Source organism: Ranitomeya variabilis, chromosome 4, assembly GCF_051348905.1.
Source record: "Ranitomeya variabilis isolate aRanVar5 chromosome 4, aRanVar5.hap1, whole genome shotgun sequence".
Lineage (NCBI taxonomy): Eukaryota > Metazoa > Chordata > Amphibia > Anura > Dendrobatidae > Ranitomeya > Ranitomeya variabilis.
Window position 1 is genome coordinate 749,609,881 of NC_135235.1, and position 26,396 is coordinate 749,636,276.

At 59.6% G+C, this 26,396-nt stretch overlaps 1 protein-coding gene across 3 annotated transcripts in view; it reads right to left on the bottom strand.

Annotated features, from left to right (window-relative positions):
* TEX2 (testis expressed 2) overlaps positions 1-26,396 on the bottom strand; it is a 43,024-nt gene that overhangs the window by 12,831 nt on the left and 3,797 nt on the right. For all 3 annotated transcript variants that reach the window (XM_077254671.1, XM_077254669.1, XM_077254668.1), the window contains exons 2-7: positions 19,613-21,095; positions 19,340-19,540; positions 18,939-19,263; positions 16,118-16,365; positions 15,842-16,015; positions 458-557 (exon numbers count right to left, since the gene is read on the bottom strand). In XM_077254671.1, the coding sequence (XP_077110786.1) occupies positions 458-557; positions 15,842-16,015; positions 16,118-16,365; positions 18,939-19,263; positions 19,340-19,540; positions 19,613-21,070 (2,506 nt within the window). In that variant the 5' untranslated portion in view covers positions 21,071-21,095. The remainder of the gene's footprint in view (positions 1-457; positions 558-15,841; positions 16,016-16,117; positions 16,366-18,938; positions 19,264-19,339; positions 19,541-19,612; positions 21,096-26,396) is intronic.

Below are 26,396 nucleotides of genomic sequence, written 5' to 3' on the forward strand. Positions count from 1 at the left end.
ACAGCACAGGCGGAGAGATCGCACAGCACAGGCGGAGAGATCGCACAGCACAGGCGGAGAGATCGCACAGCACAGGCGGAGAGATCGCACAGCACAGGCGGAGAGATCGCACAGCACAGGCGGAGAGATCGCACAGCACAGGCGGAGAGATCGCACAGCACAGGCGGAGAGATCGCACAGCACAGGCGGAGAGATCGCACAGCACAGGCGGAGAGATCGCACAGCACAGGCGGAGAGATCGCCCAGCACAGGCGGAGAGATCGCCCAGCACAGGCGGAGAGATCGCACAGCACAGGCGGAGAGATCCCACAGCACAGGCGGAGAGATCCCACAGCACAGGCGGAGAGATCACACAGCACAGGCGGAGAGATCACACAGCACAGGCGGAGAGATCACACAGCACAGGCGGAGAGATCGCACAGCACAGGTGGAGAGATCACAGTGGTGAATGTGCTACCTCGGTGGTCGATGGTTGGCTGGAAGGCCTGGAGGATTTTCGGCACAGACACCCCCATGTCCAGCTCGGTCAGCGTCAGTTCATTCATGAAGTACGGCAACTGCAGGGACAGTAATAAGGCAATAACATTATCTGTGTGATGATGGAGGGGGAGCACGGACCCCCAGACATACTAAACATTGGGGTCCTGAACTTGGGACACACCGGGGAGACTGAGGCAGAATCTCCCGTGTACAGAGTGGCTGGGGGGAGCCAGCAGGGGGCGCTCACCGTGGTCACAGTACAGAGTATATAACCCCCCAGGAGAGAGGTGTCAGCAGCTGGGAGGAGCCAGCAGGGGGCGCTCACCGTGGTCACAGTACACAGTATATAACCCCCCAGGAGAGAGGTGTCAGCAGCTGGGGGGGAGCCAGTAGGGGGCGCTCACCGTGGTCACAGTATGGAGTATATAACCCCCCAGGAGAGAGGTGTCAGCAGCTGGGAGGAGCCAGCAGGGGGCGCTCACCGTGATCACAGTACACAGTATATAACCCCCCAGGAGAGAGGTGTCAGCAGCTGGGAGGAGCCAGTAGGGGGCGCTCACCGTGGTCACAGTATGGAGTATATAACCCCCCAGGAGTGGGGTGTCAGCAGCTGGGAGGAGCCAGCAGGGGGCGCTCACCGTGATCACAGTACACAGTATATAACCCCCCAGGAGAGAGGTGTCAGCAGCTGGGAGGAGCCAGTAGGGGGCGCTCACCGTGGTCACAGTACACAGTATATAACCCCCCCAGGAGAGAGGTGTCAGCAGCTGGGAGGAGCCAGTAGGGGGCGCTCACCGTGATCACAGTACACAGTATATAACCCCCCAGGAGAGAGGTGTCAGCAGCTGGGAGGAGCCAGCAGGGGGCGCTCACCGTGGTCACAGTACACAGTATATAACCCCCCAGGAGAGAGGTGTCAGCAGCTGGGGGGAGCCAGTAGGGGGCGCTCACCGTGGTCACAGTACACAGTATATAACCCCCCAGGAGAGAGGTGTCAGCAGCTGGGAGGAGCCAGCAGGGGGCGCTCACCGTGGTCACAGTACACAGTATATAACCCCCCAGGAGAGAGGTGTCAGCAGCTGGGAGGAGCCAGCAGGGGGCGCTCACCGTGGTCACAGTACAAAGTATATAACCCCCCAGGAGAGAGGTGTCAGCAGCTGGGAGGAGCCAGCAGGGGGCGCTCACCGTGGTCACAGTACAAAGTATATAACCCCCCAGGAGAGAGGTGTCAGCAGCTGGGAGGAGCCAGCAGGGGGCGCTCACCGTGGTCACAGTACAGAGTATATAACCCCCCAGGAGAGAGGTGTCAGCAGCTGGGAGGAGCCAGCAGGGGGCGCTCACCGTGGTCACAGTACACAGTATATAACCCCCCAGGAGAGGGGTGTCAGCAGCTGGGGGGGAGCCAGCAGGGGGCGCTCACCGTGGTCACAGTACACAGTATATAACCCCCCAGGAGAGAGGTGTCAGCAGCTGGGGGGAGCCAGCAGGGGGCGCTCACCGTGGTCACAGTACACAGTATATAACCCCCCAGGAGAGAGGTGTCAGCAGCTGGGAGGAGCCAGCAGGGGGCGCTCACCGTGGTCACAGTACACAGTATATAACCCCCCAGGAGAGGGGTGTCAGCAGCTGGGAGGAGCCAGCAGGGGGCGCTCACCGTGGTCACAGTACACAGTATATAACCCCCCAGGAGAGAGGTGTCAGCAGCTGGGAGGAGCCAGCAGGGGGCGCTCACCGTGGTCACAGTACACAGTATATAACCCCCCAGGAGAGAGGTGTCAGCAGCTGGGAGGAGCCAGCAGGGGGCGCTCACCGTGGTCACAGTACACAGTATATAACCCCCCAGGAGAGAGGTGTCAGCAGCTGGGAGGAGCCAGCAGGGGGCGCTCACCGTGGTCACAGTACACAGTATATAACCCCCCAGGAGAGAGGTGTCAGCAGCTGGGGGGGGAGCCAGCAGGGGGCGCTCACCGTGGTCACAGTACACAGTATATAACCCCCCAGGAGAGAGGTGTCAGCAGCTGGGAGGAGCCAGCAGGGGGCGCTCACCGTGGTCACAGTACAGAGTATATAACCCCCCCAGGAGAGAGATGTCAGCAGCTGGGAGGGGGAGCCAGCAGGGGGCGCTCACCGTGGTCACAGTACACAGTATATAACCCCCCAGGAGAGGTGTCAGCAGCTGGGAGGAGCCAGCAGGGGGCGCTCACCGTGGTCACAGTACACAGTATATAACCCCCCAGGAGAGAGATGTCAGCAGCTGGGAGGAGCCAGCAGGGGGCGCTCACCGTGGTCACAGTACACAGTATATAACCCCCCAGGAGAGAGGTGTCAGCAGCTGGGGGGGAGCCAGTAGGGGGCGCTCACCGTGGTCACAGTACACAGTATATAACCCCCCAGGAGAGAGGTGTCAGCAGCTGGGAGGAGCCAGCAGGGGGCGCTCACCGTGGTCACAGTACACAGTATATAACCCCCCAGGAGAGAGGTGTCAGCAGCTGGGAGGAGCCAGCAGGGGGCGCTCACCGTGGTCACAGTACAGAGTATATAACCCCCCAGGAGAGAGGTGTCAGCAGCTGGGAGGAGCCAGCAGGGGGCGCTCACCGTGGTCACAGTACACAGTATATAACCCCCCAGGAGAGGTGTCAGCAGCTGGGGGGAGCCAGCAGGGGGCGCTCACCGTGGTCACAGTACACAGTATATAACCCCCCAGGAGAGAGGTGTCAGCAGCTGGGAGGAGCCAGCAGGGGGCGCTCACCGTGGTCACAGTATGGAGTATATAACCCCCCAGGAGAGAGGTGTCAGCAGCTGGGAGGAGCCAGCAGGGGGCGCTCACCGTGGTCACAGTACAGAGTATATAACCCCCCAGGAGAGAGGTGTCAGCAGCTGGGAGGAGCCAGCAGGGGGCGCTCACCGTGGTCACAGTACAGAGTATATAACCCCCCCAGGAGAGAGGTGTCAGCAGCTGGGAGGAGCCAGCAGGGGGCGCTCACCGTGGTCACAGTATGGAGTATATAACCCCCCAGGAGAGAGGTGTCAGCAGCTGGGAGGAGCCAGCAGGGGGCGCTCACCGTGGTCACAGTACACAGTATATAACCCCCCAGGAGAGAGGTGTCAGCAGCTGGGAGGAGCCAGCAGGGGGCGCTCACCGTGGTCACAGTACACAGTATATAACCCCCCAGGAGAGAGGTGTCAGCAGCTGGGGGGGGAGCCAGCAGGGGGCGCTCACCGTGGTCACAGTACACAGTATATAACCCCCCAGGAGAGAGGTGTCAGCAGCTGGGAGGAGCCAGCAGGGGGCGCTCACCGTGGTCACAGTACAGAGTATATAACCCCCCCAGGAGAGAGATGTCAGCAGCTGGGAGGGGGAGCCAGCAGGGGGCGCTCACCGTGGTCACAGTACACAGTATATAACCCCCCAGGAGAGGTGTCAGCAGCTGGGAGGAGCCAGCAGGGGGCGCTCACCGTGGTCACAGTACACAGTATATAACCCCCCAGGAGAGAGATGTCAGCAGCTGGGAGGAGCCAGCAGGGGGCGCTCACCGTGGTCACAGTACACAGTATATAACCCCCCAGGAGAGAGGTGTCAGCAGCTGGGGGGGAGCCAGTAGGGGGCGCTCACCGTGGTCACAGTACACAGTATATAACCCCCCAGGAGAGAGGTGTCAGCAGCTGGGAGGAGCCAGCAGGGGGCGCTCACCGTGGTCACAGTACACAGTATATAACCCCCCAGGAGAGAGGTGTCAGCAGCTGGGAGGAGCCAGCAGGGGGCGCTCACCGTGGTCACAGTACAGAGTATATAACCCCCCAGGAGAGAGGTGTCAGCAGCTGGGAGGAGCCAGCAGGGGGCGCTCACCGTGGTCACAGTACACAGTATATAACCCCCCAGGAGAGGTGTCAGCAGCTGGGGGGAGCCAGCAGGGGGCGCTCACCGTGGTCACAGTACACAGTATATAACCCCCCAGGAGAGAGGTGTCAGCAGCTGGGAGGAGCCAGCAGGGGGCGCTCACCGTGGTCACAGTATGGAGTATATAACCCCCCAGGAGAGAGGTGTCAGCAGCTGGGAGGAGCCAGCAGGGGGCGCTCACCGTGGTCACAGTACAGAGTATATAACCCCCCAGGAGAGAGGTGTCAGCAGCTGGGAGGAGCCAGCAGGGGGCGCTCACCGTGGTCACAGTACAGAGTATATAACCCCCCCAGGAGAGAGGTGTCAGCAGCTGGGAGGAGCCAGCAGGGGGCGCTCACCGTGGTCACAGTATGGAGTATATAACCCCCCAGGAGAGAGGTGTCAGCAGCTGGGAGGAGCCAGCAGGGGGCGCTCACCGTGGTCACAGTACACAGTATATAACCCCCCAGGAGAGAGGTGTCAGCAGCTGGGGGGGAGCCAGCAGGGGGCGCTCACCGTGGTCACAGTACACAGTATATAACCCCCCAGGAGAGAGGTGTCAGCAGCTGGGAGGAGCCAGCAGGGGGCGCTCACCGTGGTCACAGTACACAGTATATAACCCCCCAGGAGAGGTGTCAGCAGCTGGGAGGAGCCAGCAGGGGGCGCTCACCGTGGTCACAGTACACAGTATATAACCCCCCAGGAGAGAGGTGTCAGCAGCTGGGAGGAGCCAGCAGGGGGCGCTCACCGTGGTCACAGTACACAGTATATAACCCCCCAGGAGAGGTGTCAGCAGCTGGGAGGAGCCAGCAGGGGGCGCTCACCGTGGTCACAGTACACAGTATATAACCCCCCAGGAGAGGTGTCAGCAGCTGGGAGGAGCCAGCAGGGGGCGCTCACCGTGGTCACAGTACACAGTATATAACCCCCCAGGAGAGAGGTGTCAGCAGCTGGGGGGGAGCCAGTAGGGGGCGCTCACCGTGGTCACAGTACACAGTATATAACCCCCCAGGAGAGAGGTGTCAGCAGCTGGGGGGAGCCAGTAGGGGGCGCTCACCGTGGTCACAGTATGGAGTATATAACCCCCCAGGAGTGGGGTGTCAGCAGCTGGGAGGAGCCAGCAGGGGGCGCTCACCGTGGTCACAGTACAGAGTATATAACCCCCCAGGAGAGAGGTGTCAGCAGCTGGGAGGAGCCAGCAGGGGGCGCTCACCGTGGTCACAGTACACAGTATATAACCCCCCAGGAGAGAGGTGTCAGCAGCTGGGAGGAGCCAGCAGGGGGCGCTCACCGTGGTCACAGTACAGAGTATATAACCCCCCAGGAGAGAGGTGTCAGCAGCTGGGGGGGAGCCAGCAGGGGGCGCTCACCGTGGTCACAGTACACAGTATATAACCCCCCAGGAGAGGTGTCAGCAGCTGGGGGGGGAGCCAGCAGGGGGCGCTCACCGTGGTCACAGTACACAGTATATAACCCCCCAGGAGAGAGGTGTCAGCAGCTGGGGGGGAGCCAGTAGGGGGCGCTCACCGTGGTCACAGTACACAGTATATAACCCCCCAGGAGAGAGGTGTCAGCAGCTGGGAGGAGCCAGCAGGGGGCGCTCACCGTGGTCACAGTACAGAGTATATAACCCCCCAGGAGAGAGGTGTCAGCAGCTGGGAGGAGCCAGCAGGGGGCGCTCACCGTGGTCACAGTATGGAGTATATAACCCCCCAGGAGAGAGGTGTCAGCAGCTGGGGAGGAGCCAGCAGGGGGCGCTCACCGTGGTCACAGTACAGAGTATATAACCCCCCAGGAGAGAGGTGTCAGCAGCTGGGAGGAGCCAGCAGGGGGCGCTCACCGTGGTCACAGTACACAGTATATAACCCCCCAGGAGAGAGGTGTCAGCAGCTGGGAGGAGCCAGCAGGGGGCGCTCACCGTGGTCACAGTACACAGTATATAACCCCCCAGGAGAGGTGTCAGCAGCTGGGAGGAGCCAGCAGGGGGCGCTCACCGTGGTCACAGTACGGAGTATATAACCCCCCAGGAGAGAGGTGTCAGCAGCTGGGAGGAGCCAGCAGGGGGCGCTCACCGTGGTCACAGTACACAGTATATAACCCCCCAGGAGAGGTGTCAGCAGCTGGGAGGAGCCAGCAGGGGGCGCTCACCGTGGTCACAGTACACAGTATATAACCCCCCAGGAGAGGTGTCAGCAGCTGGGAGGAGCCAGCAGGGGGCGCTCACCGTGATCACAGTACACAGTATATAACCCCCCAGGAGAGGTGTCAGCAGCTGGGAGGAGCCAGCAGGGGGCGCTCACCGTGGTCACAGTACGGAGTATATAACCCCCCAGGAGAGAGGTGTCAGCAGCTGGGGGGGAGCCAGCAGGGGGCGCTCACCGTGGTCACAGTACAGAGTATATAACCCCCCAGGAGAGAGGTGTCAGCAGTGGGGGGGAGCCAGCAGGGGGCGCTCACCGTGGTCACAGTACACAGTATATAACCCCCCAGGAGAGAGGTGTCAGCAGCTGGGAGGAGCCAGCAGGGGGCGCTCACCGTGGTCACAGTACAGAGTATATAACCCCCCCAGGAGAGAGGTGTCAGCAGCTGGGAGGAGCCAGCAGGGGGCGCTCACCGTGGTCACAGTACACAGTATATAACCCCCCAGGAGAGAGGTGTCAGCAGCTGGGAGGAGCCAGCAGGGGGCGCTCACCGTGGTCACAGTACAGAGTATATAACCCCCCAGGAGAGAGGTGTCAGCAGCTGGGGGGGAGCCAGCAGGGGGCGCTCACCGTGGTCACAGTACACAGTATATAACCCCCCAGGAGAGAGGTGTCAGCAGCTGGGAGGAGCCAGCAGGGGGCGCTCACCGTGGTCACAGTACAGAGTATATAACCCCCCAGGAGAGAGGTGTCAGCAGCTGGGAGGAGCCAGCAGGGGGCGCTCACCGTGGTCACAGTACACAGTATATAACCCCCCAGGAGAGGGGTGTCAGCAGCTGGGAGGAGCCAGCAGGGGGCGCTCACCGTGGTCACAGTACACAGTATATAACCCCCCAGGAGAGAGGTGTCAGCAGCTGGGAGGAGCCAGCAGGGGGCGCTCACCGTGGTCACAGTACACAGTATATAACCCCCCAGGAGAGAGGTGTCAGCAGCTGGGAGGAGCCAGCAGGGGGCGCTCACCGTGATCACAGTATGGAGTATATAACCCCCCCAGGAGAGAGGTGTCAGCAGCTGGGGGGGAGCCAGCAGGGGGCGCTCACCGTGGTCACAGTACACAGTATATAACCCCCCAGGAGAGAGGTGTCAGCAGCTGGGGGGGAGCCAGCAGGGGGCGCTCACCGTGGTCACAGTACACAGTATATAACCCCCCAGGAGAGGTGTCAGCAGCTGGGAGGAGCCAGCAGGGGGCGCTCACCGTGGTCACAGTACACAGTATATAACCCCCCCAGGAGAGAGGTGTCAGCAGCTGGGAGGAGCCAGCAGGGGGCGCTCACCGTGGTCACAGTACAGAGTATATAACCCCCCCAGGAGAGAGGTGTCAGCAGCTGGGAGGAGCCAGTAGGGGGCGCTCACCGTGGTCACAGTACACAGTATATAACCCCCCAGGAGAGGTGTCAGCAGCTGGGGGGGAGCCAGCAGGGGGCGCTCACCGTGGTCACAGTACACAGTATATAACCCCCCAGGAGAGAGGTGTCAGCAGCTGGGAGGAGCCAGCAGGGGGCGCTCACCGTGGTCACAGTACACAGTATATAACCCCCCCAGGAGAGAGGTGTCAGCAGCTGGGAGGAGCCAGCAGGGGGCGCTCACCGTGGTCACAGTACAGAGTATATAACCCCCCAGGAGAGAGGTGTCAGCAGCTGGGGGGGGGAGCCAGCAGGGGGCGCTCACCGTGGTCACAGTACACAGTATATAACCCCCCAGGAGAGGTGTCAGCAGCTGGGGGGGAGCCAGCAGGGGGCGCTCACCGTGGTCACAGTACACAGTATATAACCCCCCAGGAGAGAGGTGTCAGCAGCTGGGAGGAGCCAGCAGGGGGCGCTCACCGTGGTCACAGTACACAGTATATAACCCCCCCAGGAGAGAGGTGTCAGCAGCTGGGAGGAGCCAGCAGGGGGCGCTCACCGTGGTCACAGTACAGAGTATATAACCCCCCAGGAGAGAGGTGTCAGCAGCTGGGGGGGGGAGCCAGCAGGGGGCGCTCACCGTGGTCACAGTACAGAGTATATAACCCCCCAGGAGTGGTGTCAGCAGCTGGGAGGAGCCAGCAGGGGGCGCTCACCGTGGTCACAGTACACAGTATATAACCCCCCAGGAGAGAGGTGTCAGCAGCTGGGAGGAGCCAGCAGGGGGCGCTCACCGTGGTCACAGTACAGAGTATATAACCCCCCAGGAGAGAGGTGTCAGCAGTGGGGGGGAGCCAGCAGGGGGCGCTCACCGTGGTCACAGTACACAGTATATAACCCCCCCAGGAGTGGTGTCAGCAGCTGGGGGGGAGCCAGCAGGGGGCGCTCACCGTGGTCACAGTACACAGTATATAACCCCCCAGGAGAGAGGTGTCAGCAGCTGGGAGGAGCCAGCAGGGGGCGCTCACCGTGATCACAGTACAGAGTATATAACCCCCCAGGAGAGAGGTGTCAGCAGCTGGGAGGAGCCAGCAGGGGGCGCTCACCGTGATCACAGTACACAGTATATAACCCCCCCAGGAGTGGTGTCAGCAGCTGGGGGGGAGCCAGCAGGGGGCGCTCACCGTGGTCACAGTACACAGTATATAACCCCCCAGGAGAGAGGTGTCAGCAGCTGGGAGGAGCCAGCAGGGGGCGCTCACCGTGATCACAGTACAGAGTATATAACCCCCCAGGAGAGAGGTGTCAGCAGCTGGGGGGGAGCCAGCAGGGGGCGCTCACCGTGGTCACAGTACACAGTATATAACCCCCCAGGAGAGGTGTCAGCAGCTGGGAGGAGCCAGCAGGGGGCGCTCACCGTGGTCACAGTACACAGTATATAACCCCCCAGGAGAGGTGTCAGCAGCTGGGGGGAGCCAGCAGGGGGCGCTCACCGTGGTCACAGTACGGAGTATATAACCCCCCAGGAGAGAGGTGTCAGCAGCTGGGGGGGAGCCAGCAGGGGGCGCTCACCGTGGTCACAGTACAGAGTATATAACCCCCCAGGAGAGAGGTGTCAGCAGTGGGGGGGAGCCAGCAGGGGGCGCTCACCGTGGTCACAGTACACAGTATATAACCCCCCAGGAGAGAGGTGTCAGCAGTGGGGGGGAGCCAGCAGGGGGCGCTCACCGTGGTCACAGTACACAGTATATAACCCCCCAGGAGAGAGGTGTCAGCAGCTGGGAGGAGCCAGCAGGGGGCGCTCACCGTGGTCACAGTACAGAGTATATAACCCCCCCAGGAGAGAGGTGTCAGCAGCTGGGAGGAGCCAGCAGGGGGCGCTCACCGTGGTCACAGTACAGAGTATATAACCCCCCCAGGAGAGAGGTGTCAGCAGCTGGGAGGAGCCAGCAGGGGGCGCTCACCGTGGTCACAGTACACAGTATATAACCCCCCAGGAGAGAGGTGTCAGCAGCTGGGAGGAGCCAGCAGGGGGCGCTCACCGTGGTCACAGTACACAGTATATAACCCCCCAGGAGAGAGGTGTCAGCAGCTGGGAGGAGCCAGCAGGGGGCGCTCACCGTGGTCACAGTACAGAGTATATAACCCCCCAGGAGAGAGGTGTCAGCAGCTGGGAGAAGCCAGCAGGGGGCGCTCACCGTGGTCACAGTACAGAGTATATAACCCCCCAGGAGAGAGGTGTCAGCAGCTGGGGGGGAGCCAGCAGGGGGCGCTCACCGTGGTCACAGTACAGAGTATATAACCCCCCCAGGAGAGAGGTGTCAGCAGCTGGGAGGAGCCAGCAGGGGGCGCTCACCGTGGTCACAGTACACAGTATATAACCCCCCAGGAGAGAGGTGTCAGCAGCTGGGAGGAGCCAGCAGGGGGCGCTCACCGTGGTCACAGTACACAGTATATAACCCCCCAGGAGAGAGGTGTCAGCAGCTGGGAGGAGCCAGCAGGGGGCGCTCACCGTGGTCACAGTACAGAGTATATAACCCCCCCAGGAGAGAGGTGTCAGCAGCTGGGAGGAGCCAGCAGGGGGCGCTCACCGTGGTCACAGTACACAGTATATAACCCCCCAGGAGAGGGGTGTCAGCAGCTGGGAGGAGCCAGCAGGGGGCGCTCACCGTGGTCACAGTACACAGTATATAACCCCCCAGGAGAGAGGTGTCAGCAGCTGGGAGGAGCCAGCAGGGGGCGCTCACCGTGGTCACAGTACACAGTATATAACCCCCCAGGAGAGAGGTGTCAGCAGCTGGGAGGAGACAGCAGGGGGCGCTCACCGTGGTCACAGTACAGAGTATATAACCCCCCAGGAGAGAGGTGTCAGCAGCTGGGAGGAGCCAGCAGGGGGCGCTCACCGTGATCACAGTATGGAGTATATAACCCCCCCAGGAGAGAGGTGTCAGCAGCTGGGGGGGAGCCAGCAGGGGGCGCTCACCGTGGTCACAGTACACAGTATATAACCCCCCAGGAGAGAGGTGTCAGCAGCTGGGGGGGAGCCAGCAGGGGGCGCTCACCGTGGTCACAGTACACAGTATATAACCCCCCAGGAGAGGTGTCAGCAGCTGGGAGGAGCCAGCAGGGGGCGCTCACCGTGGTCACAGTACACAGTATATAACCCCCCAGGAGAGAGGTGTCAGCAGCTGGGAGGAGCCAGCAGGGGGCGCTCACCGTGGTCACAGTACAGAGTATATAACCCCCCCAGGAGAGAGGTGTCAGCAGCTGGGGGGGAGCCAGCAGGGGGCGCTCACCGTGGTCACAGTACACAGTATATAACCCCCCAGGAGAGAGGTGTCAGCAGCTGGGAGGAGCCAGCAGGGGGCGCTCACCGTGGTCACAGTATGGAGTATATAACCCCCCAGGAGAGAGGTGTCAGCAGCTGGGAGGAGCCAGCAGGGGGCGCTCACCGTGGTCACAGTACAGAGTATATAACCCCCCAGGAGAGGTGTCAGCAGCTGGGGGGGAGCCAGCAGGGGGCGCTCACCGTGGTCACAGTACACAGTATATAACCCCCCAGGAGAGAGGTGTCAGCAGCTGGGGGGGAGCCAGCAGGGGGCGCTCACCGTGGTCACAGTACAGAGTATATAACCCCCCAGGAGAGAGGTGTCAGCAGCTGGGGGGGAGCCAGCAGGGGGCGCTCACCGTGGTCACAGTACACAGTATATAACCCCCCAGGAGAGGTGTCAGCAGCTGGGAGGAGCCAGCAGGGGGCGCTCACCGTGGTCACAGTACAGAGTATATAACCCCCCAGGAGAGAGGTGTCAGCAGCTGGGGGGGGGGAGCCAGCAGGGGGCGCTCACCGTGGTCACAGTACACAGTATATAACCCCCCAGGAGAGAGGTGTCAGCAGCTGGGGGGGAGCCAGCAGGGGGCGCTCACCGTGGTCACAGTACAGAGTATATAACCCCCCAGGAGTGGGGTGTCAGCAGCTGGGGGGAGCCAGCAGGGGGCGCTCACCGTGGTCACAGTACAGAGTATATAACCCCCCAGGAGAGAGGTGTCAGCAGCTGGGAGGAGCCAGCAGGGGGCGCTCACCGTGGTCACAGTACACAGTATATAACCCCCCAGGAGTGGTGTCAGCAGCTGGGAGGAGCCAGCAGGGGGCGCTCACCGTGGTCACAGTACACAGTATATAACCCCCCAGGAGAGAGGTGTCAGCAGCTGGGGGGAGCCAGCAGGGGGCGCTCACCGTGGTCACAGTACACAGTATATAACCCCCCAGGAGAGAGGTGTCAGCAGCTGGGAGGAGCCAGCAGGGGGCGCTCACCGTGGTCACAGTACACAGTATATAACCCCCCAGGAGAGAGGTGTCAGCAGCTGGGAGGAGCCAGCAGGGGGCGCTCACCGTGGTCACAGTACACAGTATATAACCCCCCAGGAGAGGTGTCAGCAGCTGGGGGGGAGCCAGCAGGGGGCGCTCACCGTGGTCACAGTACACAGTATATAACCCCCCCAGGAGAGAGGTGTCAGCAGCTGGGAGGAGCCAGCAGGGGGCGCTCACCGTGATCACAGTACAGAGTATATAACCCCCCAGGAGAGAGGTGTCAGCAGCTGGGAGGAGCCAGCAGGGGGCGCTCACCGTGGTCACAGTACACAGTATATAACCCCCCAGGAGAGAGGTGTCAGCAGCTGGGAGGAGCCAGCAGGGGGCGCTCACCGTGATCACAGTACAGAGTATATAACCCCCCAGGAGAGAGGTGTCAGCAGCTGGGGGGGAGCCAGCAGGGGGCGCTCACCGTGGTCACAGTACACAGTATATAACCCCCCAGGAGAGAGGTGTCAGCAGCTCGGAGGAGCCAGCAGGGGGCGCTCACCGTGGTCACAGTACAGAGTATATAACCCCCCAGGAGAGAGGTGTCAGCAGCTGGGAGGAGCCAGCAGGGGGCGCTCACCGTGGTCACAGTACACAGTATATAACCCCCCAGGAGAGAGGTGTCAGCAGCTGGGGGGGAGCCAGCAGGGGGCGCTCACCGTGGTCACAGTACACAGTATATAACCCCCCAGGAGAGGTGTCAGCAGCTGGGAGGAGCCAGCAGGGGGCGCTCACCGTGGTCACAGTACACAGTATATAACCCCCCAGGAGAGAGGTGTCAGCAGCTGGGAGGAGCCAGCAGGGGGCGCTCACCGTGGTCACAGTACAGAGTATATAACCCCCCAGGAGAGAGGTGTCAGCAGCTGGGAGGAGCCAGCAGGGGGCGCTCACCGTGGTCACAGTACAGAGTATATAACCCCCCCAGGAGAGAGGTGTCAGCAGCTGGGAGGAGCCAGTAGGGGGCGCTCACCGTGATCACAGTACACAGTATATAACCCCCCAGGAGAGGTGTCAGCAGCTGGGAGGAGCCAGCAGGGGGCGCTCACCGTGGTCACAGTACACAGTATATAACCCCCCAGGAGAGAGGTGTCAGCAGCTGGGAGGAGCCAGCAGGGGGCGCTCACTGTGGTCACAGTACACAGTATATAACCCCCCAGGAGAGAGGTGTCAGCAGCTGGGAGGAGCCAGTAGGGGGCGCTCACCGTGATCACAGTACACAGTATATAACCCCCCAGGAGAGGTGTCAGCAGCTGGGAGGAGCCAGCAGGGGGCGCTCACCGTGGTCACAGTACACAGTATATAACCCCCCAGGAGAGAGGTGTCAGCAGCTGGGAGGAGCCAGCAGGGGGCGCTCACCGTGGTCACAGTACAGAGTATATAACCCCCCCAGGAGAGAGGTGTCAGCAGCTGGGGGGAGCCAGCAGGGGGCGCTCACCGTGGTCACAGTACAGAGTATATAACCCCCCCAGGAGAGAGGTGTCAGCAGCTGGGAGGAGCCAGTAGGGGGCGCTCACCGTGGTCACAGTACAGAGTATATAACCCCCCAGGAGAGAGGTGTCAGCAGCTGGGAGGAGCCAGCAGGGGGCGCTCACCGTGATCACAGTACACAGTATATAACCCCCCAGGAGAGGTGTCAGCAGCTGGGAGGAGCCAGCAGGGGGCGCTCACCGTGGTCACAGTACACAGTATATAACCCCCCAGGAGAGAGGTGTCAGCAGCTGGGAGGAGCCAGCAGGGGGCGCTCACCGTGGTCACAGTACACAGTATATAACCCCCCCAGGAGAGAGGTGTCAGCAGCTGGGAGGAGCCAGTAGGGGGCGCTCACCGTGATCACAGTACACAGTATATAACCCCCCAGGAGAGGTGTCAGCAGCTGGGAGGAGCCAGCAGGGGGCGCTCACCGTGGTCACAGTACACAGTATATAATCCCCCAGGAGAGAGGTGTCAGCAGCTGGGAGGAGCCAGCAGGGGGCGCTCACCGTGGTCACAGTACAGAGTATATAACCCCCCAGGAGAGAGGTGTCAGCAGCTGGGAGGAGCCAGCAGGGGGCGCTCACCGTGGTCACAGTACACAGTATATAACCCCCCAGGAGAGAGGTGTCAGCAGCTGGGGGGAGCCAGCAGGGGGCGCTCACTGTGGTCACAGTACAGAGTATATAACCCCCCAGGAGAGAGGTGTCAGCAGCTGGGAGGAGCCAGCAGGGGGCGCTCACTGTGGTCACAGTACACAGTATATAACCCCCCAGGAGAGGTGTCAGCAGCTGGGAGGAGCCAGCAGGGGGCGCTCACCGTGGTCACAGTACACAGTATATAATCCCCCAGGAGAGAGGTGTCAGCAGCTGGGAGGAGCCAGCAGGGGGCGCTCACTGTGGTCACAGTACACAGTATATAACCCCCCAGGAGAGAGGTGTCAGCAGCTGGGAGGAGCCAGTAGGGGGCGCTCACCGTGATCACAGTACACAGTATATAACCCCCCAGGAGAGGTGTCAGCAGCTGGGAGGAGCCAGCAGGGGGCGCTCACCGTGGTCACAGTACACAGTATATAACCCCCCAGGAGAGAGGTGTCAGCAGCTGGGAGGAGCCAGCAGGGGGCGCTCACCGTGGTCACAGTACAGAGTATATAACCCCCCCAGGAGAGAGGTGTCAGCAGCTGGGGGGAGCCAGCAGGGGGCGCTCACCGTGGTCACAGTACAGAGTATATAACCCCCCCAGGAGAGAGGTGTCAGCAGCTGGGAGGAGCCAGTAGGGGGCGCTCACCGTGATCACAGTACACAGTATATAACCCCCCAGGAGAGGTGTCAGCAGCTGGGAGGAGCCAGCAGGGGGCGCTCACCGTGGTCACAGTACACAGTATATAACCCCCCAGGAGAGAGGTGTCAGCAGCTGGGGGGGAGCCAGCAGGGGGCGCTCACCGTGGTCACAGTACACAGTATATAACCCCCCAGGAGAGAGGTGTCAGCAGCTGGGAGGAGCCAGCAGGGGGCGCTCACCGTGGTCACAGTACACAGTATATAACCCCCCAGGAGAGGTGTCAGCAGCTGGGAGGAGCCAGCAGGGGGCGCTCACCGTGGTCACAGTACAGAGTATATAACCCCCCCAGGAGAGAGGTGTCAGCAGCTGGGAGGAGCCAGCAGGGGGCGCTCACCGTGGTCACAGTACACAGTATATAACCCCCCAGGAGAGAGGTGTCAGCAGCTGGGGGGGAGCCAGTAGGGGGCGCTCACCGTGGTCACAGTACACAGTATATAACCCCCCAGCAGAGGTGTCAGCAGCTGGGAGAAGCCAGCAGGGGGCGCTCACCGTGGTCACAGTACACAGTATATAACCCCCCAGGAGAGGTGTCAGCAGCTGGGAGAAGCCAGCAGGGGGCGCTCACCGTGGTCACACATCAGGGATTTACTACTGATCTCCGGAGAAAAGCGGCTTACTGAGCGGGGGAGGGGCGGCCAGCAGCTCGGAGGAGACCCCCAGTGTACAGAGCCAGGAAGGGAATAAACCTCTCAGCAATGTCTCCCTGCAGACTTTGCCCTCAGACCATTAACCCCTCACATCAGGACAATGATGAGGGTAGTGGTGCACCCACCTTGATCTTGCTGAGCTTCATCTGGATCTTCTTTGACACCAGATCGGACCAGTACTTCTCCCCGAGGAAGTCCCAGAACATCCGCCCGAGCAGAGCGTTCACCCAGGCCTGCTGCGCCAGGACCACCCGCTCCGCCAGGGCCTCCTGCTCCGCGCCCACCTGTCCAGAGACGCCCTGTGGAGGGAGGACAGACATGTGTGCTCGACACACAGGCATCGCTACGCGCCGGGCTCCGATCCCCAGACATCGCTACGCCCCCAGCTCCGGCCCCTCTACCTTCTTGGCCGCGGTGGGGCTGCTGTTGGCGCTAGTTACGGGGCTCTCCCCCGGGCTGGGCTCCTCCTGCGGGATGCACCGGGCCATGTACACACTGTAGTCCATCAGCACCTTCTGCCGGACGCCGGTGGGCAGCTCCTTGGTGCGGACCTGGGACAGGACTTCATCCGTGCTGCCCTTACTGCTGCTGCGGCTGTGGGTGAGGATCCCGGACTGGCTGCCCTGCCGGCTGTGTGCGAGCAGCGGTCCTGGAGGGACAGTGGTATACATATATATCAGTTGGAAATGTAATTATGTAATTAAGAAATGGCCTTTACCATGAACAGTAGAGGTCAAGATAAGGTCTGGAAGACCAAGCAACATTTCAGTGAGAGCTGCTTGTAGGATTACTAGAGAGGCAAATTAGATTCTCCACTTGAAAGCAAAAGACCTTCAGAAAGATTAGGCAGACTCTGGAGTTGTGGTACATTGTTCTACTGTTCAGAGACACCTGCACAAATATAGCCTTCATGGAAGAGTCATCAGAAGAAAACCTCTCCTGCGTTCTCATCATGAAATTCAGTGTCAGAAGTAAGCAAAAGAACATCTAAACAAGTCTGATACATTTTGAATACAAGTCCTGTGGACCGATGAGGGTAAAATAGATCTCTGTGTCCACTATGGACAAAGGTGGAGAAAAAAGGGCACAGAATTTCAGGAGAAGAACATCTCGCCCACCATTAAGCATGGGGGTGGATCAATCATTCTTTGGGGTTGTGTTGCAGCCGATGGCACAGGGAACATTTCAGGGTAGAGGGAAGAATGGATTCAGTGAAAATTCTTGATGCAAACATACACAATGTCAAAAATAGCAAAATCTGTAATTCTGAAAACAAACAGATAGTACCACTAGAAATATAAATGATAATACAGCACAAGTGGAATAATAAAACTTAACTTTTACTCATAAATATAGATAAAAGAGAATAAAGTCACCCAAAATATGATAAAAATTGGGGTACAGTCTGATGCAAAAAACCTTAGAGACTGAATAGCCCCAAATAGGATTCCAAACTCCGCATATAGCAACACCTGCGGAATATAGATGGCCATTATTGTCACCCACATTCTCCATTGGATGTGCATGATTAATAATTATTATTTTTTATCTTCCACAGTCTTGTGGTTTGGGGTTTATCTTTTTCGTGGTAACTTTTTACAGAGGTATTATTTATATTGCTATATGCTGCTTTTTAGATTTTTTGCGGCTATAATAGTTATATTGTGTATTTATGATCCTTCTGTATATACATATACGTGGGGACCATGCTCACACCTATCGTACATTGGTCCGGTTGTTTAGGTGTATTGTTCCCTAGTAACTGCCCATTCTGATCGGCACATAACATTTCTTTTGCACCGGCATATTTTCCCATCGTGGGCTTTTTTATGCCCATGGTTCGTTACTTTAAAGCATCTCCAGCGGTTAGTGTGTGGGTCTTTGTAACCTAGCAGCGGTAACTTCTTGTATATAACGTACATGTTACAATTGTTTACCGGCTCTTTATGAATCCCGCGCATGCGCCCTGGTTTTACTCCGCCGCAGACTTTTTGTTGATATGCGTTGCCTAGTGACAGCCTCTTCCGGCCAGCGTTTAGCTTGTTATTTATAATAATGACGCTAATGCTAGGTTCGTATACATACGGTCTGTACCTCGTCGGCTACTTTCTATTAATGAACGCCAATGCCGATATCTTATACCTATATCGGCGGTCAGTTTAGCGTTACCTAGCAGCGGCCACTTCCGGTTCACACTGCGCATGACGGAAGTGTGTCTCTCACCGGCACACGAGCATGGTTTCTCGGCGTGTGACGCCAACATAACAGTGAGTCTCCATTTGTCATGGTTATGATAGCGCATATACAACACAGCATGCGTTTGACATTATTTATTATTTTGATATTTGCTAGTGGGTGTTTCATCTCTGTTGACCCAGAGTTTATTGGCTCATTGTCACATATTCATGGTTGCCACTTATTTAGATTGATTACCCCACCAGGTCTTTTATCAGACCTTTTGTTATTTAAAGACCGGCCCTACGCCCCTCCATTCTCTGCAAGATAGCACAGAGGGTGGCAGGACTCTTTGTCCTCTAGCATAGCACAAGGCACTTTATCTCCTCATACAAGCCAGTCCCCTGATGAATTAGCTTGGAAGAAACGCGTTGGGACAATGACACAGGGAGAGTGCAGGGCATGTGTGTGCAGGGGTAGTTGTGGACTGCCCTTGTAAGGGCAGGAGCTTTGGGGATAGCTTATCAGTAGCCCCATAGGGATTGACAGGGCATTGTCATTTCCCATCAAATTTCTGGATGTACTCCTGACCGGGGACTATTCAGCGCTCCTGTGCTCGCACCGTTGGAATTGGTGAGATTGTTCCTTTTCCAGTACTATATATCTGTTTACTATATGGCACGTTTTTGTTTTATGTGCCACCATTGTTTAAAGATGATCAATTATCTTTTGTGCAACCAGGTGTATGTGCATTCATGCTGCTAGTTACATATAATTTTTTTTGCAGCAGATTTGTATATCGTACCTTGGGCCATCTATATTCCGCAGGTGTTGCTATATGCGGAGTTTGGAATCCTATTTGGGGCTATTCAGTCTCTAAGGTTTTTTGCATCAGACTGTACCCCAATTTTTATCATATTTTGGGTGACTTTATTCTCTTTTATCTATATTTATGAGTAAAAGTTAAGTTTTATTATTCCACTTGTGCTGTATTATCAAACATACACAATGCCCTATGATACAAGGTCTGTCTCGTGGCTGACGTACCTGACCTCAGGGCTTTCTTCATGTCGCTCTTCATCCTGGAGGCCAGCAACAGCCGATGAAACCATTCCTCCTTCTCTCGGCCCGTCCTCCCGAACAGGTAAAGCACCTGGTCCCGGCCCCCCATGGTGTTCCTGCCTGTGGAGGACTTGCCGCCATCTTGCTGGGAGCCGCCCTCGGCTAGGGTCTCCTCTTTGTCTTCATCGGTGGTCTCCTTCTCCCTCTGAACTTTGGACATGAAGTCTTCCTGCCGGCCGAGCTCCAGACAGATGGGATACTTCTTATTCCACAGCCGCTTCCGTGCCAGGCTGTGCGGGACGAGGTGGACCTGTGTGTGAGAGGTGGCTGGTAACATGGCAGCAGTGAAAATTTGAGGTGGTGGGACCTCTCGGGGCTTTGCTCACCTTGCAGTCCGTCAGGTCGTAGATCTTCTGGCTGATGTAGGTGACGTCCGGTTTGGCTTCGTTGAAGGTGGCTCTGCGGGACACGTTCTTGTTGGGTTTGGACAGGCGCAGCGTGGCACCTTCCAGCCGGACGTACACGGACTGGGTCAAAGTGGCGTGATACGTCTCAGGGTCGTAGCTCTGGATCTCGTTCATCCACCCCTAGGAGACAAGCACAACGTGGAGACTGGGCCCCGTGCTTCCCCATAATGCTCCAGCATGCGCTGCACTCACCTTCCATATGTCCGGCTCCACAATGCTCAGCGGCTCCGCCGGGGTCTCGCGTCGGCAAAGACGTCCACGTGAAGAACGAGGAGATGCAAAAAGCCAAATGATGGCGATGGCGGCCATGAAGCCGACAGCCATTCCCAGACACAGGCCTTCCAGGTAACTGGGCAGTGGGAGGAGGAGATAGGCATAGACCGCGAGTACCAGGAGGAAGAGCGCCAGAGCGGGGACCTCAGGGGCCTCCACGTATTCATCACCTTCATCGTCTGCAGTGCCACAGACCCCGGCCGCCTCCTCCGGAGCCTCCGCCGCCTCCTCATCCTCAAAGTCAAAGTCTTCAGAGTAAAGCTCGGTGAACTCCTCGTCCTCCTTACTGACCAGGGCGGACAGCGAGCAGGTGTCCAGGGCCAGTGCTGGGCCCCTGCTCCCAGCCTCTTTCTCCTGCCCGGTGATGCACTCATCATCCCCGTCCTCCTCCTTGATGCTGTAGTTGTTGTTGTTGGCTTCCAGGTGGCCATTGAGGCTGGAGAGGCTGGACAGCTCGGAGGCGCTGGAGGACAACGCTTTGGACCTGTAGCTGGAGGACTCGTCGCCCATGATCTTACTGAGCAGCTGGAAGGGCTCGTAGATCACCTCGGAAAAGCGCCTCTTTGTGTCTTCAATCTTGGCCTCCACCTCAGTCACCTTGAAGAAGGATCGTCCGTCGGACGGGGATGTGATGGGCGATGACGGGGCGGTCTTGGAGTCTCCGCCGTTGCCCCGCGGTTGTGTGAACTGCTTGAACAGGTGAAGGTTGAGTTTGGAGTCGGGTGGTCGGGGTGCGCCGCCTTCCACCTCCTGCTTGGACGTGTCCGTGGACAGAGACTTCACCAGGGTCTTCATCAGCTGCCGGTGCCGGGTGGGCGCCACAGCTTCTCTAGGTTCCACCTCGGTGGACAGAGACTTGACCAAGCTCAGGAACGGCTTTGGTCCGGAGATGGCAGGCACCACCGTGGACAGTGCCAGCACTTTGGAGGGTGAGGAGACCAGCAATGGCTTCGGCTCGGAGGGAGGGGACGCGCTCGGGGAGGCCAGGCTGCTGTGAGATGAGGACAGGGGTAATGGCACAGCGCTGAAGGGCCCGGGCTGACCAGGTGCTTCTGGGGGTGGCATGGCGGCAGGCAGCAGGGTTGGCAATGAAGACTGGAGCATGGCGTCAGCGGGGGAGGCCGCGGGGCTGGGGGTCACGTCTGCAGCGCTATCGAAGTAGAGGTCCTCGCTGGCCTCCACCGCCGTTACCACCTTCTGGTCGTCCATGTCCTCACTGAGGGTCTCTTCCTCCTCCTCTTCCTCGGTCCCAATAGCCGAGAAGCGGATGGTGAGGGTCTCTCGGGACACAGAACGATGGACCTCCACTTTGGGGGCGGTGGTCTTGGCAGAGGTTTGGCGTGATTTCTCTCCATGGCTGCCGTCCAGACTGGTCATTGCACTCTCAGCGGAGATCCAGGGGCTACGAGAAAGAGAGAAAGGGTTAAACTGGAGCGGGCATCACCCCCATCATCCAGCACAGAGAGGAGCGGGCATCACCCCCATCATCCACCACAGAGAGGAGCCGACATCAGCCCCATCATCCACCACAGAAGAGCGGGCATCATCCACCACAGAGAAGAGCGGGCATCACCCCCATCATCCACCACAGAGGAGCGGGCATCACCCCCATCATCCAGCACAGAGAGGAGCGGGCATCACCCCCATCATCCAGCACAGAGAGGAGCCGACATCAGCCCCATCATCCACCACAGAAGAGCGGGCATCATCCACCACAGAGAAGAGCGGGCATCACCCCCATCATCCACCACAGAGAGGAGCGGGCATCACCCCCATCATTCACCACAGAGAGGGGCAGGCATGAGCCCCATCATCCACCTCAGGCAGTGAACCCGGGGGCAGGGGAGCACTCAGGCAGCGCAGCTGGGGGGGCACAGGGCACTGTTGCTGCTCGGTCCGCTCTATGCCACCAGTACATCTCTGGCGCTGCCCTGTATTATTCATGCGGCTCTGCTGTGTGTAATGTGCCGCGGAGCGTGGCCGCTGCTCGCTGGTAATTACCGCCACTCTCCTCATTATTATTTTATGTCACCAGGTGAAAAGAACAAATTGTGTGTAAGCGACACCAGAGCGGAGAGCGAAAGACTGGAGAGAGTGAGGGCGCGCGCGCGGGACCGGAGACAGAGAGAGCGACACCGGCACAATCAGGTGAGGATGGGAGCAGCGATGGGACCATGACAGAGGGGTGAGGAGCGGCACAGACTCCAGCAACTGAGTATCCTCTGTACACCCCAGGCCCCGCTCCCAGCACCCCGATGGTTAATAAACATGGGCCTCACGCACTTGCTGCCATACGGGCGTCACCAGAACAACACAGTACAGTGCCCGGCCCCCCCACCACAGCTATAGAGCAGAGCCCGGCCCCCCCACCACAGCTATAGAGCAGAGCACGGCCCCCCCACCACAGCTATAGAGCAGAGCCCGGCCCCCCCACCACAGCTATAGAGCAGAGCCCGGCCCCCCCACCACAGCTATAGAGCAGAGCCCGGCCTGTTGTGAATTCTGCTTTTGGGTTCCCTCCGGTGGTTGTAGGTGGTAATGCAGTTGCCCCTGAGTTGCAGTCCTGGTCAGGTGTGTCTGCTGATTGCAGTTCTGACTGGGGTATTTAGGCGTGCAGGATTCATTAGTCCTTGCCAGTTGTCAATTGTTGTTGGGAGGTGTTGGACCTCTGCCTGGTTCCTCCTGCCTTTCTGCCAAAGCAGCAAAGATAAGTGTCTGGTTTCTTTTTCTGTGGCACACATGCTGTGTGCTTCACAATTCAGTGCTATTCTTGTGTTTTCTTGTCCAGCTTAGATTGTGTCAGTATTTTCTCAGTCTTGCTGGATTCTCTGGAGTGGCAGATATACATTCCATGTCTTTAGTTAGATTGTGGAACTTTTTGTATTATCTGCTGTGGATATTTTTGGAAGGGTTTTAATACTGACCTCCTAGTAATCTGTCCTATCTTTCCCTATTTAGCTAGAGTGGCCTCTTTTGCTAAATCCTGTTTTCTACCTGCGTGTGTCTATTCTTCTCCTACTCACAGTCATTATTCGTGGGGGGCTGCCTATCCTTTGGGGGTCTGCTCTGAGGCAAGGTAGCATTCCTATTTCCATCTATAGGGGTATTTAGTCCTCCGGCTGTGTCGAGGTGTCTAGGGTTTGTTAGGCACACCCCACGGCTTCTTCTAGTTGCGGTGTTAGTTCAGGATTTGCGGTCAGTACAGGTTCCACCGACTCCAGAGAAAGTTTCATGCGGCTCCAAGGTCACCAGATCATAACACCGGCCGCCCACCACAGCTATAGAGCAGTGCCCGGGGCCCCCACCACAGCTATAGAGCAGTGCCCGGGGCCCCCACCACAGCTATAGAGCAGTGCCCGGGGCCCCCACCACAGCTATAGAGCAGTGCCCGGGGCCCCCACCACAGCTATAGAGCAGTGCCCGGCCCCCCACCACAGCTATAGAGCAGTGCCTGACCCGTCACCATGGCTATGGTGTCTGGTGCCCCTTGTCCACCCGATGCCACCACTTAACATGATTGCCATGCAGCAGAGTCCAGGGCTGCGCTGACTTTGCCAGATCCCCTCCCCCGCTGCTCACCGGATAATTTGATGAGATTATAGGGGGGCAGCAGATCAGCAGAGGATGTAACCTGCCGGCCGCAGGCCAGAGGCAGGCAGGGGGCCCCGGGCGTGAGGCACAGGCCAGAGGCAGGCAGGGGGCCCCGGGCGTGAGGCACAGGCCGGCAGGGGGCCCCGGGCGTGAGGCACAGGCCGGCAGGGGGCCCCGGGCGTGAGGCACAGGCCGGCAGGGGGCCCCGGGCGTGAGGCACAGGCCGGCAGGGGGCCCCGGGCGTGAGGCACAGGCCGGCAGGGGGCCCCGGGCGTGAGGCACAGGCCGGCAGGGGGCCCCGGGCGTGAGGCACAGGCCAGTCTGCATAGGTCACTTCCTATATCTTCTTTTTGTGCACAGATTGGCCCGTCGCCGCCTGCAGACTGCACCCATGAAACTCCAGGACAGAGTTGTGTTCCTGACGCTCTCTTCCTCCTCACCCTCCTCCTCCAGAGAATTCGCCTGTGATCAGAGGATCAGTCCGGGACAAGCGAGGCAGAACACACCACAAACACGGCGGCCGAGGAGAGCACAGCAGATACGAGTGTGGAGCAAAGGCATCAGACAGCACACACGGTCACACAGTGTGCCGCCATCACCTGACACATCATCACCCCGGGACAACACACTGTGCCGCCATCACCTGACACATCATCACCCCGGTATAATACACTGTGGGGGCACCTCCTGACACAAAGAAATTATCTGACAGTGAGCAAGACAAGCGACACTCCCCCACCCGTCAGGGGAAGGATACACACAGACACACACACCTCTTCTCCCCCATACTTCTCATGGGAGGGACACCCCCCCCCAAAGGCGGGACACACACACCTCCCTCCACCCCTCAGGGGCAGGAAACACCTCTTCTGCCCTGCACCCCACCCCTTCTCCCTCCCATCCATCAGATGAAGGATACACCTCCTCTCTTCGCACCCCTCAGGGGTAGGAAACACCTCTTCTGCCCCGCACCCCTCAGGGGCGGAACACACCTCTACCCCACACCTCAGGGGAAGGACACCTTCTCCCCAACACCCATCAGAGGAAGGACACACCTCCTCTCTCCCCATCCCTCAGGGGCGGGACACACACCTCAGAGATGGGACAAAAACACCTCTCTTCCCCCCCCCCCCCCCCCTCAGGGGCAAAATACACACACACACCTGTCCCTCCCCCCAGGGGCGGAACAGAAGATGTGTCTTCCCCACAGCCCTCAGGGGCGGGACACATCTTCCCTCTCCCCACAAAGCCCTCAGTGGTGGGACACACACCTATTCTCTACTCCCCAGAGTAGGATGTACACACCACTTCCCACCCCTCAGGAGCAAAACACGCACATCTCACCCCCCCAATAGGCGGGATACACCCCTTCTCCCCCCAGGAGGGGCGGGATACACCCCTTCTCCCCCCAAGGGGAGGGATATACACCTCTTCTCCCCCCCCCCCTCCCCAAGGGGAGGGATATACACCTCTTCTCCCCCCCCCCTCGGGGAGGGATATACACCTCTTCTCCCCCCCCCTCCCCAAGGGGAGGGATATACACCTCTTCTCCCCCCCCCCCCAAGGGGAGGGATATACACCTCTTCTCCCCCCCCCAAGGGGAGGGATATACACCTCTTCTCCCCCCCCCAAGGGGAGGGATATACACCTCTTCTCCCCCCCCCCCAAGGGGAGGGATATACACCTCTTCTCCCCCCCCCCCCAAGGGGAGGGATATACACCTCTTCTCCCCCCCCCAAGGGGAGGGATATACACCTCTTCTCCCCCCCCCCCCCCCCAAGGGGAGGGATATACACCTCTTCTCCCCCCCCCCCCCAAGGGGAGGGATATACACCTCTTCTCCCCCCCCCCCCAAGGGGAGGGATATACACCTCTTCTCCCCCCCCCCCAAGGGGAGGGATATACACCTCTTCTCCCCCCCCCAAGGGGAGGGATATACACCTCTTCTCCCCCCCCCCCCCCAAGGGGAGGGATATACACCTCTTCTCCCCCCCCCCCAAGGGGAGGGATATACACCTATTCTCCCCCCCCCCAAGGGGAGGGATATACACCTCTTCTCCCCCCCCCCCCCAAGGGGAGGGATATACACCTCTTCTCCCCCCCCCCCCCAAGGGGAGGGATACACACCTCTTCTCCCCCCCCCCCCAAGGGGAGGGATACACACCCCTTCTTCCCCCCCCAGGGGGAGGGATACACACCCCTTCTTCCCCCCCAAGGGGAGGGATACACACCTCTTCTCTCCCCCCCCAAGGGGAGGGATACACACCTCTTCTCTCCCCCCCCCCCCAAGGGGAGGGATACACACCTCTTCTCTCCCCCCCCCCAAGGGGAGGGATACACACCTCTTCTCTCCCCCCCCCAAGGGGAGGGATACACATCTCTTCTCTCCCCCCCCCCCCCCCCCAAGGGGAGGGATACACACCTCTTCTCCCCCAAGGGGTGGGATACACACCACTTCACCGCCTGCCAGGGGCATGACACACCTCTTCTCTCAGAGGTGGGAAAAGAACACCTCTCTCCCAGACCCCCTCAGGGGTGGGACACACCTTTTCTCTCCTTCCCCCCTCTCAGGGGCAGACTACACACACCTCTTCTCCCCTCCGAGGCAGGATACACACACTTCTCCCCCCCCAGGGGCAGAACAGACTTCCTTTCTTCCCCACAGCCCTCAGGGGCGGGACCCACCTCTTCTCCTTCTCCCCCACACAGCCCTCAGAGGCGGGACATGCATCTTCTCCACCACACAGCCCTCAGGGGCGGGACACACACCTCTTCTCCCCCCGGGGCGGGACACACGCCTCTTCTCCACCACACAGCCCTCAAGGGCAGGACACACGCCTCTTTTTCCCCCAGGGGCGGGCCACAGGCCTCTTGTTTCCCCTGGGACGGGACACACATCTCTTCTCCCCCCGGGGCGGGACACACATCTCTTCTCCCCCCCGGGGCGGGACACACATCTCTTCTCCCCCCCGGGGCGGGACACACATCTCTTCTCCCCCCCGGGGCGGGACACACATCTCTTCTCCCCCCCCGGGGCGGGACACACATCTCTTCTCCCCCCCCGGGGCGGGACACACATCTCTTCTCCCCCCCCGGGGCGGGACACACATCT